This window comes from Hibiscus syriacus, unplaced genomic scaffold (assembly GCF_006381635.1).
Source record: "Hibiscus syriacus cultivar Baekdansim isolate YM2019G1 unplaced genomic scaffold, ASM638163v2 tig00111835_pilon, whole genome shotgun sequence".
Classification (NCBI taxonomy): domain Eukaryota; kingdom Viridiplantae; phylum Streptophyta; class Magnoliopsida; order Malvales; family Malvaceae; genus Hibiscus; species Hibiscus syriacus.
The window spans coordinates 1,743,164-1,759,550 of NW_024063193.1; the positions used below are offsets into that span (position 1 = coordinate 1,743,164).

General features: G+C 37.8%; 1 protein-coding gene and 1 pseudogene across 1 annotated transcript; one reads left to right on the forward strand and one right to left on the reverse strand.

The window, feature by feature from the left end:
• Positions 1-13,034, reverse strand: part of LOC120171717 — a 44,601-nt pseudogene extending 31,567 nt beyond the window's left edge.
• Positions 13,035-13,986: 952 nt separating this feature from the next.
• Positions 13,987-15,983, forward strand: LOC120171676 (14-3-3-like protein C). The gene is made up of 4 exons (XM_039179351.1): positions 13,987-14,484; positions 15,119-15,241; positions 15,420-15,536; positions 15,618-15,983. Exons 1-4 carry the CDS (start codon positions 14,002-14,004, stop codon positions 15,684-15,686), a joined length of 792 nt encoding a protein of 263 aa, XP_039035282.1. The 5' UTR covers positions 13,987-14,001; the 3' UTR covers positions 15,687-15,983.
• Positions 15,984-16,387: the final 404 nt, after the last annotated feature.

Here is a 16,387-nt window from a genome sequence, read left to right on the forward strand (position 1 = left end):
GAGCAGATGAGAATGTGAGGAGCAGATTTATCTCGCCGAGGCAAGATTTATCTAAAGAAGTCTGAAGCACATATGGCGAAACTGCCTATGTCACATGCCAGCTGGATGACCTACTTCACGTGCAAGAAAACCTTGATTATTCTGACAGCCGCCAGCCGCCTTTCCTTTTTAAGTTTGGGAAATTAATAACGGCTTAAGGAAACTCCAAAAGCATGCAAAGCCCTAGGAGATTCTCCTTATAAGACCAGCCGTAGCCGTAAAAGGGAGGAGGCAAGGAAGAAGAAAGAAGAGCTTTACCTTAGGCATGAGCAAGCAGCTGTAGTGCTTTACCTCTGTCTACCCCCCAGTCTTCCTTGTTGTCCTCCATAGCCAGACGATAATAGAGCGGTGATCAGGCCTCGAGAGAGGGTGATCACCAAGACAGGCGTGGTGCTAATCAGGATTGTCGCGGCAGAGCCCCAGCTTTGGGAGTCGTTCTTCCTTTGTTCTTAAACTCTAATTCTATTTGGGGTTGTATTAAACAGTTTAATCTTGGATGATCTTTGATAACACCATGAATGCTTTACTTGGTGTTAAACTTTATTTGCCTGAACAATATTTTTATGTTTATGAATGATGAATTATGTTTGCTTATGATTGTTTTGCTCATAGTAAATATTTTGCCTTAACACTATAAGAGCATCGAGAGATTGCCTGGGGTTTCGGTAAAACATGTATGGGCATTGTAAGAGCATCGAGAGATAGCCTTTTGTCTAGAAAGTGATTCTTAAATTCGAGAGAATTAAGAGAGATCAACATGAGCAAAGGAATGAATCTGGGATGGTGAAGTTCTAACTTGTCTACCTTAGAGATAAGGAGTGAATTTCAAACGACTAAAAGGGATAAAGGCTATAGTAGGTTAAGACAACGTCTATTGTTAACGCCGAGAGTTATTGCCATAGTAACCGTCTAAGAATACCTAGTAATCCTGTCGAGCAGTTTAGTGAGTCATAATAATTCATTTTGGGCTTAAAATAATTGTTGACGAGATAATAGTTTAGCATCAGTGCTCTGTGACACGTCTGAAAATGTGAGGTTGTTTGCATTATATTTAATCCAATACTTGTTTTGTTTTGTTTTATCTATCTGCATATTTTCTTTGTCTCAACCACACTTGTCTGCAATCATTGAATCATTATTCTTAGCTCCTTAATATTATTTCTTAGCTTTAATACTTAGTAGGATTAATTTGTGGCATTAGATCTAGTTGTGGTGAAAAGATATTTATAATCCAATCTCTGTGCAGATGATACTCACTCACTACTATATTACTTGCATCGATTGTGTATACTTGCACAGATTAGCTTGCCTTAGCATAAACATTCACAAGCGATCAGTTACAATGGCCTGTGCTTTCATGGCAGGTGAATTCCCTTGAAGTCTTGGTAAGATTCCAAGTGAAATAACCAAATGTGGAGTAGGTGGTACAATCATCCCCTCAGATGCCCTTGACCTAGGAATATTCATTTGATTTAGGCCAAACTACCTTGTAGCGATTTGATCAACCAAAAACTCTTGGCTTTTGCTGATCGTTTCCAGAGTACTTTGATTATTCTGGTTTATCTTTTATTCTAACTCCTTTTGCAACTTCAACATGTTATCTTCGAGTTAAGCAATTTTGGCTTCCATTTTTCTTCTCTTTGTGTGTGTGTTGTAAGGATGATGTGTGTCCAGGACTTGTGGAGGGATACCTGATGTTTGTTCCCTAGACATTTTTCTATTAGTTAATATGAATTAAAAACATGGAGAATAAAAGTGAAATGCAAGATATGGAAATGATGCATGAGAATTAGAGGCACTGATCCAGAAATGTGTTTATTATTATAAATAATCTTTATTGAGATAAAAGTGTTTTAGAGACAAAAATATCTTAAAGGTATATTCTAACTAAATCTTTTAAACCCTGAACATCTTCTAATAGGTTGACAAGTCTTCTTCCTTCATCTGACACTGGTTGAATACCTTGTCGGACCACTCCGACATCCTTTGCTAAATCGTGAAAGTGACAATCTACTTTTTGTACTTGTTCCAAGAAATCTCGGATAAATGCATCTCTAGCTTTACCTTTTGTTGGGCATGTTCCTAAAGAAAATGCCACTGAATTCCTCCATCAAAAGGAACTATCAGAAGTTCACTTGCTTGTTTCTTGAACCCGTCCACAATGGCCTCCAATTCAGCTTTGGTTTTTCCATACCGCTCTTGCTGCTTCTGAAGAGACTTCTCTAAATCAGTTACCTAGACCCTCAAATGCTTATTCTGGTGTTGGTTGTCTAACAAACGTCTCTGGCTGGTCTTTAGTTGTTCTTTCAAGGTTTTTATTTCATCCTGCCCTTCAAACTTCATTTTCAGGCTGCTAGCTTTACTTTTCCAGTACTCAGAATTAGGGGTACGCAAAAAAACCTAATCTGATCCGTTGATCTGATCTGAAAAATCAGATATTCGATCCGTTTTTCAATTTTCGAATAGTTCGGATCGGGTATCCGAAATGTTTTTCAGATTATCAGATTTTCCAACTTTTTATTTCTTTAAAGGGACGCGTTCCCTGTGGTGCAGCAGAATCCTATATCTCATCTGTTTCAGTTCGCATCGAACTCAAATTCCCCAGATCTATCTCAGCCCCGCAAATCCTCAGATCTACTCTTTCACCCACTTGATTTCCGTTTCTCGGTACGTCTCTTTACTCATGTCTTCTCCTTTCGAATTTCAGAAAGTTTTCGAATCTCTTTAATCTTTAATTAATTTTAGTTTGGCTGTTTTTTTAAAAAAAAAAGCTTATTTTTTACGAAAATCAACTTTCCGCCGGGGCGAGTCTGGCTCGTAATTGAAGGTTCTTTGTTCTGTTTTTTTTTTCTTTTGGTTCGAATCTGTTAAGTTTTTTTTTCTTATAAAAGAACTTCGTTTTTCGTATAGTTCCACTATTTTTTGTTCTGATTCTTTTTCGCCGTGAAAGAAATATTTATTTATTTTAAAAAATCATAATATTTTAAAAATTCGTTATGTTTTATTGTTAGGCCGTACTATATCTGTAGGAATAAAGTTATAGATCAAACGGCTGATATAGCTTCCAACTAGGCTTTTTAGTACCCTTCAATTCTCTAGCATTTTCTGGTGCATCTTCTGTCTTCTTTGGATTCATTTTCCATAGTTTCTCATAGCTTCGACTATAGATGATTACTTGAGGTCATGTCCTTCTTTTAGAGCCCATGGGACGTATAGGGGGAGGGCTCAACATAGTGGTGACAAGGAGACTAGACTTAGAGTTTGCTCGTTGAATGTAGGCATATTAAATGCTAGGCTACTGGAGCTGACTGACGTACTTAATAATAGGAAATTAGATTTTGCATGTATTCAGGAGACTAGGTGGAAAGGGGCTCGCGCTAGAGAGTGTAATGGGTACAAGTTGTGGTATTCAGGCGTAGATAAAGCTAGAAATGGGGTGGGTATATTGGTATCCTCTAGGCTTAAGGAAAATGTAGTTGAGGTTTGTAGATATCGGGATAGGATCATGATGATTAAGGTTATTATAGAAGAGGAAGTGGTGAATGTCCTTTCAGTGTACGCCCCACACGTTGGCCTAGGGGAGGAGGAGACACGTTGCTTCTGGGATCAGTTAGATGATGTACTTAGGAACATTCCGGAGGACCAAAGAGTTTTCATAGGGGGAGACTTCAATGGCCATATAGGTAGTGTAACCGACGGGTTTGACGGTGTTCATGGGGGTTTCGGTTATGGTAGCAGGAACGATGAGGGACGTACGTTGCTTGAATTTACTACTGCACACGATTTAGTGGTCACTAACTCCTTATTTAATAAGAGAGATGCGAACTTGATTACGTTTCATAGCGGGGGGCATTATACCCAAATCGACTACATCCTGGCTCGAAATCGGGATCGATGGGCTTGCATTGACTGTAAGGTGTACCCTGAAGAGGCATGTGCATCACAACACAAATTATTGGTTTTGGTGTTCCGCGTACCGCACGGGCGGAGCACTCATAGGAGAGCTAAACTGGGTAAACCTAGGATCCTTTGGAATAAGTTACATGGAGCGACAGCTAATGACTTTAAGAGTAAGGTTTTTATCTAATACAGGTTTTGGAACTACAATCTCAAATAATGCAGATTTGTTATGGAAAATATGGCAAATTCCATCAGAGAGATGGGAAAAAACACCCTGGGGTTATCGACGGGGAAGGCCAAGGAACATAAAGAATCGTGGTGGTGGAACAACGAAGTCCAAACTAAGGTGAAGACAAAGCAAACTTGCTTCAAGGAGTTTCTACAATGCAATGACGACGAAGAAAGGTCGAGAGCTAAACAAAGATACAAGGAGGCAAAGCGGTAAGCCAAGAAAACGGTGGCTAAAGCAAAGGATAAGGCATACGAGGAAATGTACAAGAGATTAGACACCAAGGAAGGACAAAACTGCATCTTCAGGCTTGCAAAATCTAGGGAGAATAGGAAAAAGGATCTAGGTAGCATTAGGTTTATTAAGGACAACAATGGTGTTCTTCTAGCGAAAGATCATGATATTAAGAGGGTTTGGGGTAGTTATTTCTTTGGCTTGTTTAATGAGGGTGCCTCTCCCTGTAGAGATAGCACCGTTGATGGTTCAGCCGACCATCATACTACGGCCAATGACTGCCCTACAAGTAAGATTGGGTTTTAGGAAGTCAAAATGGCTCTTAGAAAGATGGGAAGGGACAAAGCTGTCGGTCCTGATCAAATTCCTATCACTGTGTGGTTAGCCCTAGGAGAAGAGGGAGTTAAGTGGTTGACCAGCATCTTTAATATTATTTTAGAGACTGCCAAGATGCTAGAGGAGTGGAGAGAGTCCACGGTGATACCAATCTATAAGAATAAAGGAGATCCCCAACGTTGTGGTAACTACAGAGGTATTAAACTACTCAGTCATACCATGAAGCTATGGGAAAGGGTGATAGAGGCTAGGTTGAGACAAGTTACTAGGGTTTCGGAAAACCAATTTGGATTTATGCCAGGCAGGTCTACCACGGAGGCGATTCATCTACTTCGACGACTTATGGAGAAATATAGGGAAAAGTCTAGAGATCTTCACATGGCGTTCATTGACCTTGAGAAGGCTTATGATAGCGTTCCCCTAGATACGATTTGGAAGACTTTGGAAACGAGACAGACCCCAACTGCTTATATCCGGGCGATTAGTGATATGTATTGTAGATCTACTACATACGTCAGGACTACAGTTGGCGACAACGAGGCATTCCTGGTGGAAATCGGACTCCACCAGGGGTCGGCTCTTAGTCCTTACATCTTCGCCTTGATTATGGACGACATCTATTGTGCGACACCAGACGGTGTACCATGGTGTATGCTTTTCGCTGACGACATTATCCTAGTTGCTGAAACAAAATCTGAGTTGAATAATAGACTGACTACCTGGAAGACTGCTTTGGAAGAAAAAGGTCTAAGGATCAATATTGAAAAGACAGAGTATTTATGTTCAAACTTCAGTGGGGACCAAAACGATGAAGATGTAGAAGTATGTATAGAAGGACACGTTCTCCCCTCAAAGGATTGTTTCAAGTACCTAGGGTCTATGATACATAAAGATGGGGGTGTAGATGATGATGTAACACACCGTATAAAGACGGGATGGCTAAAGTGGAAGGCTGCTACTGGAGTTTTGTGTGACAAGAAGGTTTCTCTAAAACTTAAGGAAAAATTTTATAGAATGGCAATAAGACCAACGTTGTTGTATGGATCAGAATGTTGGGCAACCAAGAAGGATCATGTAAGGAGGATAGAGGCTGCAGAAATGAGAATGCTTCGATGGACATGCGGTAGGACTCTGTGGGATATGACAACAAACTCTACTATTAGGATGTCCTTGGGGGTGGTGCCTGTTTCTGAAAAATTGAGGGAAGGAAGACTACGGTGGTTTGGGCATGTCCTTAGGCGACTACCGTCGGATGCGGTCAGGAGGGTAGAGTCGATTACAGTCGACAGTGCCAGAAGGAGAGGACGACCAAGGGGGAAGTGGGAAGACTGCTTGAGATCTGATTTGATGGATTTAGCCCTTACCGAGGACATGACCTCTAATAGGAAAGTATGGAGACTAAAGACTAGGGTAGTCGAGTAGTGTGGGTCACATCTCTAGGGTGTATCATCTCTGTCTTCTTTTAATGCCTTTGTAGTAATTTCCATGAATTCTACTTTTTATACGTTTCTGTTATTGGTATTTATGAAGGCTTAGAATTGGGCTTGCTATCGTGGACTTCTGTGTAATATTCTCTTCACTTTTAAATTTAGTCGGGTCTTACGTTTCTGTATATATGCAGAGATTTTTTCGCAGGGATTTATTTGCAGGGATTACTTCCCATTTCAAATGCGCATATAATATTAATGATATTTATGACTGCATATGAATACTGTTCAACTATGTATTTATGTATTTATTTATACATGCTTTGCATTTTATCTATTTTTTAATTTTCTAACTGCCGGAGGTCTTCCACGGAAGCTACTCTCAACCTGGCGTTGGGGGCAGCCTACTACCCTACCCCCCCCCCCCCCTTACCCCATTGCATATGGGAATTGGGTTTTGTTGTTGTTGTTGTTGTTGTTGTCTGTTTCCAACCCTTTATTTCCCAATTTTGTTTCCAACCCTTTCTTTCCCAATTCCTTCCAACCTTTTCTTTCCCAATTCCTTCCAACCCCTTCCCTTTGGGCCGTCTTTGAAGTCCAAATATTTTCCAAATTGTAATAAGCTTTTGCCTTCTCGTCCAGAGCATGAACTATTACTCTACCTAAACAAAGCAACATTTTCGAAAAATAAATCATCAAGTGTACAATGTAAAGAATTGGAATATTGGATATTGTTATTCCATAATATTTTCCTATAACTAAAACTGTTAACCCCAAGGAAAATCATCAACGAGATCGATTCCTTCAAAGCAGCTAAATGCATAAACAAATGAAACATTTTGATTTTTTCATGAAAATCATCATCAACAGTATCTTCGTTATTTTAACGAAATTACTAAGAAACAACAAACTTGGAGTTGAAAAAAGAGGGAATGTAGCACGAACTAGAGTCGATGACAATTCATTTTCCCATCTCTTGGCCTTGCACACTGGGTAATACAATCCTCTTAGCTCCTTTTTGCTTCTGCTTAACCTGTTCCAGCAAATAGATATAAGAATAATCATATTGAAGATCGAAAAAAGTTGAAAACAAAAAGAAAACCACAAAATTATACCTTACAGATTAGGGCTTAGGAGATGTTCTTGATGTGCCACGGGGACCTCCCGGTGGCAATCACATGAAATCGGCCCAATCGCATTGGTTCTTAACTGAAACCACCAACACGTCATCTACTCTGACGTTGCTTAGAACCTTCTCCACCTGTTGTAGACTCAGCAACTCCTTGCTTATTCTTTCCACAGTGGATGAAGAAAATGACTGATTTAATCCTGAAAACCCTAGCTTCCACAACCCATTTGTGAGAGAGGACGAAGATAACGATGTTACATATGGGTGCAGATATCGGGATCTTAAAGTCGACCACATCAGATTACAACTCCTAAAACTTTTGAGCTGACAATCACTGTTTCCTCGAGCAATTTGCTTTCAGCTAAGTTTGAGGGGAATTTTTGCAAAAAAAATCGAATTTGGTTATCCGAATTTTCAGATGTCCGATTTTTTCAGATCGGATACGGATCATTACTTTAGGTATCTGAAATTTTTAGATATCCGATAATGCACACCCCTACTCAGAATACATCTTCAAATTAGAATTGCTCTAGACTTGTTCTTAATATCCTTTTCTCAAATCCTCAAGCTCAAAACAAATTCTCTTCTATTCTCTCTCTAATTTGTCTGCCCGATCCTTCTGGGTATCAGCATCCAATTTTCACTTGAATTTTTCAGTCTCGAGTTCTCTTAGACTTTTTTTCAGCTCCTGTTTTTCGGCTTCAAATTCTTTCCTTGCTATCTCTAGTTCGAAGGGAACATGCTTAAGATGTTCTTCTATGGTTCTAGTGTCTTCATGGTCTAGCACTGGGATGTTGTCATTTTTCCTTAATCTCCGTCATTCCAAATAGTCTAGAGTAAGCATGTCTTTAGCGGCCACGATATCCATATGATATGCAAATTTTGATCCAAATATTCCATGTGTTCTGGGGACAAACTGGTGTACCCCACACTATCGAAGTGCCAAAAGTGGAGCGTATCCGACTCTTCCCCATAATCCAAGTAAAGCCATAGTTTTTGAGTCTCCACATCGGAAAAGAATGTCGCTATGAGTTAACTAGGGGGCTCTCCAGATAATATCCTTATCCTGAAGGTGAGTGAATACCTTCATCCATTTTTCTTTTGGGAAGTCTTCTAGAAGTGGTGTTGAATCGACGATAAGAAATCTCGTTAGTCTTCTAGAAGTGACTATGGATCCAAACTTGGAGAAGCTGTGTGCACCCTATAAATCTTCCCCACCAGTTTTTCTGCAGTGGTTGAGAGAGCAAAAAGTTTCAGCTAAAATTGTCGGTGCTGGATTTACTCATTTTAGGATATGTTCAAATAGTTCCACCACAGCTGTCTCAATGTATCCCAAAGTTTTTGGGAAGATAACCAAACCATAAATGCCCAGTGCAAAAAGGTTCATTACATTCCATTCATCGGGGTTATTCTTCATTAGTTGTTTTATATGGGTCCAACCAATTCCTTCCCCCACTACCTTTATGTTGAATCCGGTCAGTTACCCATTTCTCATCTACCCCCGCCACTTTTGTCAATTCGTTCTTGAAAGGTTGACTTTTGATGTGTTTGATGTAAACCCGATCCATTCTAATTCCTTTGCAATGCAATAAAGTAGTATATTCTTCAATTGTGGGCACTATGTCTTCTTGGTTAAATGTGAAGCAGTTGTATCCTGAATTCCAGAATTGTACTAGGGCTCAAATTAGGGGCTCATCCGTCTTGACATAGAGTAAAAGTGCAATATCATCATACCGCTACTAGAACCTCATTTTTTGGTCATTTTTCCAGCTGTCTCAAATGTTCTGCAGTTCTTGAACATCATTCTGCTTCAGGTTGACAGAAGCATAGCAAACCAGATCTGACACATAGTTTCCTTGCAGACTATCTCCCTTTCTTTCTGAGTCTTTTCAGACCATAGTCGTACCTTGGCATTTTCACCTCTTACATTACAACCCCTTTGTCCATTAATGCAGATTATTTATGTGTAACAAACATTTTTTTTGGATCAATTACCTTTTTTATGATGAAAATGATAAAAAAGCAAACATGAAAGAAAAATCAGTTAGTAAGATAGAAATAATAATGATAAAAGTAAAAAATGATAAACTGCATGATAAAAGTAAAAACATCCTAGGTTTTGAAATGGAGTTTCGGTGTGGGCTCTAATTCTCTGTAGTCTCCCGGTTTAGGTTCTAAAAAGGGCACTCGAGTTCTCCTTGTTGGTGCCCTCTTGGGCTTGCCAGACCCTCAGTCCTAATCTCATTACAAGCCTATGTGGACCAAGTTAAACTCGAGAGGATACATTCCCTTATGTCTATACGGAGAATAAATTCACACGAAAACATAAGGTATATGAATCCCGAAGGTTACTTGCTAGGCATATATGGAGAATAAATTCCCATGAAGGCGTCGCTTTCACCTCCACTTAAGAAAAGGTTTGGAGATCGGGTATAGAGCCTGGGATGAAAATGTTTAATAAGACAACTGGAAATTTATACTTACAATTTTCACTTAAGAAAACAACTGAAAATTAGCCTTAGCCTGACTCACTTACCTGTCCCTAGCAGAATCGCCAAGCTATCGCGGTCGTCTTTCGGGTTGGGCTCGGAATTGGGCTTTCGACTTAAATAAATGGGTTAGAATCGCCACCGATCATTTATTTTTTAAAACATAAAAACTAGGTTGATCGGATACCTCGTTACCTTATCTGCGTTTTACCAAAAATATGTCGAGTTCAGGAGTCGGTTACAGTCAAGGAATGATTAGCACCCTTGTACTGCCCTTTCGGTACTAATTTAATTTTCAGTTATCTTAATTAAGAAAATGGAAAGTTAAATTAGAAGTAAAAATTCGATCCAAATTACTTACCTTTAATTGATTTAAAATACTCCTAAAAGGTCAAAAAAAGATATTAAAAAATGAAGTACTAAATTGATAAAAAAAATATACATGTTAAGAAATAAAAATTAACAGAACAGAAAATTGAAATAAATATAATGAAAAAATGATACATATTGAAAATATAAAGTAAATAAAAATAATGTAAAGAAAAAGTCAACTAAATTAAAAATAAAAAAATATCAATTACAAAATATAAATAAAGACAAAAATTACTAAAATTAAAATAAAATAAAAGAATGATTATTATCGAAATAATGACTCATAAAGTGTTGTATCTTTTAAATATAATTAAATAAAGCATGAAATAAATAAGGAGGGGACCAGATTGAAAAAATAAAATACAACGAGGGATGAATTTAAAAGAATAATTGGAATTAAAATCGAATTTAAGGCATAAAATAAGTTTTAAAAATAAACGGGGACCAACTATGTAATTTGATCCAACCCGCTTGAAAACACGCGGATCCTTAGGGGATCCGGTCAGGATTTCGGGTCGGCTATAAAAACCCAAATTCACAAACAAATTTTCATTTTCTCTTTCCTCTCAAAACATATCAAACCCAAAAACCTAAAATGCTCTAAATTGTTCTTCGTGTTCGTCATAACAAGAAGAACATTCAACCCAATCCCAGAATCCGACCATGCTCCGCCTCGCCGGCCACTGTTCATCGGCGGTGAAACCCAAAAAAGTTAGTACCTTTAGAAAGTTCTTTCTTTCCTCTTTTCAAATATCACATCTGTTTCCATAAAAAATCCTCGGGTAGGGCTAGATCTGAGAAAAGCCTTTCAAAAAACCCTCTCCCGATCATCGGCTTTGTCCTTTTTCGAGAGTTCTCCAAGTCAAAAAAAACAAAACAAAATAGATCAAGCAATATGCAAGAGCAAAACCGAGATAAGTAAACAAAATACCGTTTGTTTTACTTCTTTTTGAGATTTACAAGTACTTCCTTGCCTTCGATCTAACTTTTTTTTATTTCATTTTTTGCAGGGATTTATAGCATTAAGAGTCCCTTTTTTGTTCGGTTTTAGAGTTTCATTAGGATAGAAATACATGCTTTTGGTTGTTTTTTAATCCTATGAAACTACGTTGTTGAGTTGATTGTTGTTGTTGTTGTTGGGTCAGGCGAACTTGGGTCGGGTTGATTTGTTAGGTCCTTGGCCGGGTCGGCTTGTTGGGTCAGGCTTGCCCGCCCGGTTGGGCTCTCTGCTGGGCCTCTTGGACTGTTGGACTTGGACCTTGAATTTTTTACCAAAGAAAGAAAAACGAAAAATAAATAAAGAAAAAGAAAAAGAAATTGAATAAAATATAGTAAATAATATATAATACTATACTATATAATATATAAATATTTTTTAAAACTATATAATATATATATTTTCAAAAACTATATATTATATATATTTTCAAAACATTTTCAAAAACTATATATTATACATATTTTCAAAATATTTTCAAAAACTATATATTATTTATATATATTCAAAATGTTTTCAAAAATTATATACTATATATATTTTCAAAATATTTTCAAAAACAATAAATTATATATATATTTTTAAAATGTTTTCAAAAATTATATATTATATATATTTTCAAAATAATTTTAAAAACTATATATTATATATGTTTTCAAAACATCTTTTTAGAAAACTATATACTACATATATGTTTTCAAAATTTTATAAAAAAACTATATATTATACATTATATATATATATACTAAATAAAACCATGAACGAAAATGACTGACTACAAATATCCTAAACAATTATATGTCTATGTATTCAATCCCTAGGAACATTTCAACAGGATTTTATAAGAAACAGCGTACCTTGTCGAAATCCTTGTTAATGGTTTTGAGGAAATGATCTGATGGGTTCTGAAGAGTAGAGCAAGGGAATCCATTGATAGCATAAAACTATGTATCCAAATTCAAAAATGAGTGATTCACTGTGTAAATTACTAACTATAATACGAAAAAAAAAGAGATGGGGTTACCAAATTTGCTGCTGAAAGAGTACCAAAGTACACTGTTTCACCTGCAGATAGAAGAAAGAGATTTTGGAAGAGATGAAAGACTTCGCTGCTAGGTTGATGGATGGATGCTATGATAGTTCTTCCAATGTCATCTCTTTGATTCAAGCTTGCGATACTTTTCATCACATGATACGAAGCTGCACTATCAAGGCCACTGGTGGGTTCATCAAGGAACAAAAGCTTAGGGCATGTCAGTATTTCAATGCAAATGCTGAGTCTCCTCTTCTCCCCACCGCTCAGCCCTTTAGATCCCCACCCACCAACCCTGGTATTCATGGCTTTTTGCAGCCCCATTTCTCTGATTGTCATTTCGGCTCTCTTTCTTGTTTGACCGCGACATGGTATCCTGCAACAGGAGCTGAGCCGAGTAGTACACGGCTTCCTTACTGTTAAGGTATGAATAAATGCATCATCTTGTGTTACATATGCCGATGTTCCGTAAGCCATGTTCTGTTCATGTCCATTGATGAGAATCTCTCCTGCTTGCCTTGTGTTAGGCTCCAATCTCCCTGGAAATAATAGACAAAATTTCAAGTTATCTAAGAGCTGTTTACATTGAAATGTACTAGTTTGGGATAAAAAAAGGGTTACCTGCTAAGGCATTAAGAAGGGTGTACTTGCCACATCCTGAGGGACCCATAATAGCCAAGAGCTCACCGGGACTTGCAAAGCCAGTGAGGCCCTGAAGGATTGGTCTGCCATTTTTACCATTACTAACAGTCACCCACAAATCCTTCAAGTTAAGAAAACACCATTTTCAGCAGCAGCAGTGCTGCTTTCTCCTGTATAAATCCTCGGCGTTGAACCAATGGATTCCATTTTCCAGTGAAAAACAATGGCTAGACTTATTTGAAAGCTGACTGTTTGATACGTTCTTATTGATGCGGGAAAGAGATAGTTTACATTACCAAACCAGATAGACAATCCCACAATATCTGCTCGGAAATGAATCTGCATCAATGGCTTCATATTTCACGTTTCTCCGTTCAACTCTTTGATATGATATGATAAACCCCACACGCAATGAAAGGAACAACTCTAAATTACTAATCAAATTGATCTATTTTCTCAGAATCTTCTGGTTGAATGTTCTAATGAAATGTCTTTCTTTCATGCCAAGGAATATCTTCTTCCTTACTAAGAATTAAGAATCAAATTCAAAACCAGCTCATGTTTGTCGAGAAATGAAAATTGAAAACTATTAGGTTTGCTTAAACTCGACTTCACTCTTCCTTCCCTACTAATTAAGTATCGGATTTGTTTCCTAAAATCAATAACTTCTAATAAGCTTTGCAGCAACATCTAACTCGATATGTTGATAATGGAGATTACCTATAGACAAAGGCAAGATTGGAGCTGCAATGACTTCAGGGCAGGTTTCAGCTAGGCTGCTCGTTAAATGACATGTTCAAAGCTTCCACTTCCACTTCTGTTTTCTCCTTTTACCCTCAAAAGTCAAATATTTTTAAGGTATATAAATTAAATTATATACATATATCTATATCTATGTATTTATCGTATTAACAAATTTAATCTAACATGATAATAGAATAAAAGGCAATTCCATGGAATTATGTTTTAATATTTTTAAATATAAAGATCAATTTAAATTATGGGTACTAGCATGAGGATGAATGATGAAATTAGCCCTTTTAAATTATATATTATTTTTGTTTTATAAATAAAGTGGCTTTGGTTTTCATCCAAGCCAACTCTCATTTCTCCGCAACTGAACAAATCTTTTCATTTTCCATTCTCCGATCCAAAATCTCTGAACCAAAAAAACATGGCCACGCCTTCCGCACGCGACGAGAATGTCTACCTGGCGAAGCTCGCCGAGCAAGCCGAGCGCTACGAGGAGATGGTCAAGTTCATGGAGAATGTAGTCTCCGCCGTCCCCGCCCCCGACGAACTCACCGTCGAGGAGCGGAACCTCCTCTCCGTCGCTTACAAGAACGTGATTGGCGCTCGCCGTGCCTCCTGGCGGATCATCTCCTCCATCGAGCAGGAGGAAGGACGCGGCAACACCGATCACGTATCCGTCATCCGTGAGTACAGGACCAAGATCGAGGCCGAATTGTCCGAGATTTGCGTCGGAATCTTGAAGCTCCTCGAGGAGAAGCTCGTTCCGGCCGCTGGGACCGGTGATTCCAAGGTATTTTACCTGAAGATGAAGGGAGATTACCATAGGTACTTGGCTGAGTTCAAGACTGGCGATGACCGGAAAGCGGCTGCCGAGAACACGCTCACTGCCTATAAATCTGCTCAGGTTTGTGGTTCTTTCATCATTTCTTTTCGATCTTGTGCATTTCTTTTCCTTGATTTGGTTTATTTCTAGGGTTTGATTCAATTTAAAAATTAAAATTCTTCTTGATGTTGTACAAGAAAGATCCTATAAAATCAACGAAGTTCACAGTTTCAAACATCAATACGAGAAAGAAGGATATAAAGTACCATATAAATTTAAAGCTATCACTTATGTGTGACGTGCATTGCTGAGTTTCTTGTTAAAGCCAAGAGAAATTGTGTTTATATGAGTATATCTACTGATCAAAGGTTTCCCCTTTACGTAGCCCCATCGATCTAAAATTCAAAATCATTTTGGTGGTTTATGTTCGTTCAATTAACACAGGGAAAAAGTACAATTAGCTTCTCTGCATTATTGAGCCTTGGTCTGGTCAGGTCACAAATCAATGTTATTCATGTTTATGGAGACCTTTTGGCTGGTATCTCTTTTCTTTAAAGTTTGCAATCAGTTTGGATCTGCAGATATTATTATTATTTGCATTTTACATCTGAATGGAAGATATTTACCTTTGCTGAAGTGATTATGACTTGTGTTTTGTCCATTATTTCCGCTCCCATGTCTATATGTTAGCTGTTTCTTTCTGTTTTCTTTTTAGGACATTGCCACTACTGAGCTGGCCCCAACTCATCCCATCCGAATAGGATTGGCTTTGAACTTTTCCGTCTTCTACTATGAGATCTTGAACTCTCCCGATCGTGCTTGCACTCTTGCGAAACAGGTATGAGAATGAGACTTTGGAATTTTAGTTTAGTCTCTATATTCTCATATTCGAAAACATTGGTGTGCTTTTTGGTGTGAGTATTACAAATCCTTCTTTGGTTATTCCTTCGGACTTTGGAGTGTCATTAACCTCTTTTCAAGTTCTATTAGTGAACATCTTTTGTTTCTTTCCTTAGGCTTTTGATGAAGCCATTGCAGAGCTGGATACGCTTGGAGAGGATTCATACAAGGACAGCACTTTGATAATGCAACTTCTCCGTGATAACCTCACTCTGTGGACCTCAGATATGCAGGTCAGACCCCACATATTTCTTTCTTTTCGACCTTTGTATTTTTCCTATTTTTAACAATTGATATGTTTTAATTTATTTTAGGATGATGGGACAGATGAGATCAAAGAAGCTCCAAAACATGATGAGGAGAAACAATCGTGCAGACGCTAATCATCACGTTAGTGTTTCACTTCTCTGGTTGTTTTTGTATGGAAAAGTAGCTTGGTCCTACTGTTGCCTTCCATTACTCGTTTTTAGTAGATCAGGCCTCATTTTATGAACCTTGGAAGTAATTGTAAAAGTGTCTTAGTAGTTATCCGTTTCAAGTTGAAGCTTTTCTGGCTTTCTAATTGCTCTGAGGTTATATGCACACTTTGTTTAATTTTTTTGTTGAAAATAAGGGAGCTGCTGATTTTGAGATATTTCCAAAGCAAGGTTTGGAATATGCTTTCTTTGAATTCTCCGTTTAATACTTTATGTAGCTTTGTTGTTTTTGACCATATGGATCATGCTTTATTCTGTTTGCCCCTCCTGATGTTGAATTGCTGATATATGTCTTTGGCTTCGTTATATGCCCATCTCAGGAAATCGTCTTCTTATAGTTTTTAACACTTGCTGGATACTAACAGGATGTTTTTTTGTCAAGTTTGCATTTGAACTCTTATTTTATGTATTGTATGATTTGATCCTAAAATCAATTAAAAAAATCTTCGATTAATTCGAAATTAGAGGGTTAAATCTATTAACTAATTATAAAGAATGTTGAAAGTTGGACAATAATGACCGACTCTACTTGAGCCAGTGGTCTCGGTCGGCCAGAACCATTTGTAGTGCGGCCCCCACTATCATTAGGAACCCTGAGTTGTTATCTA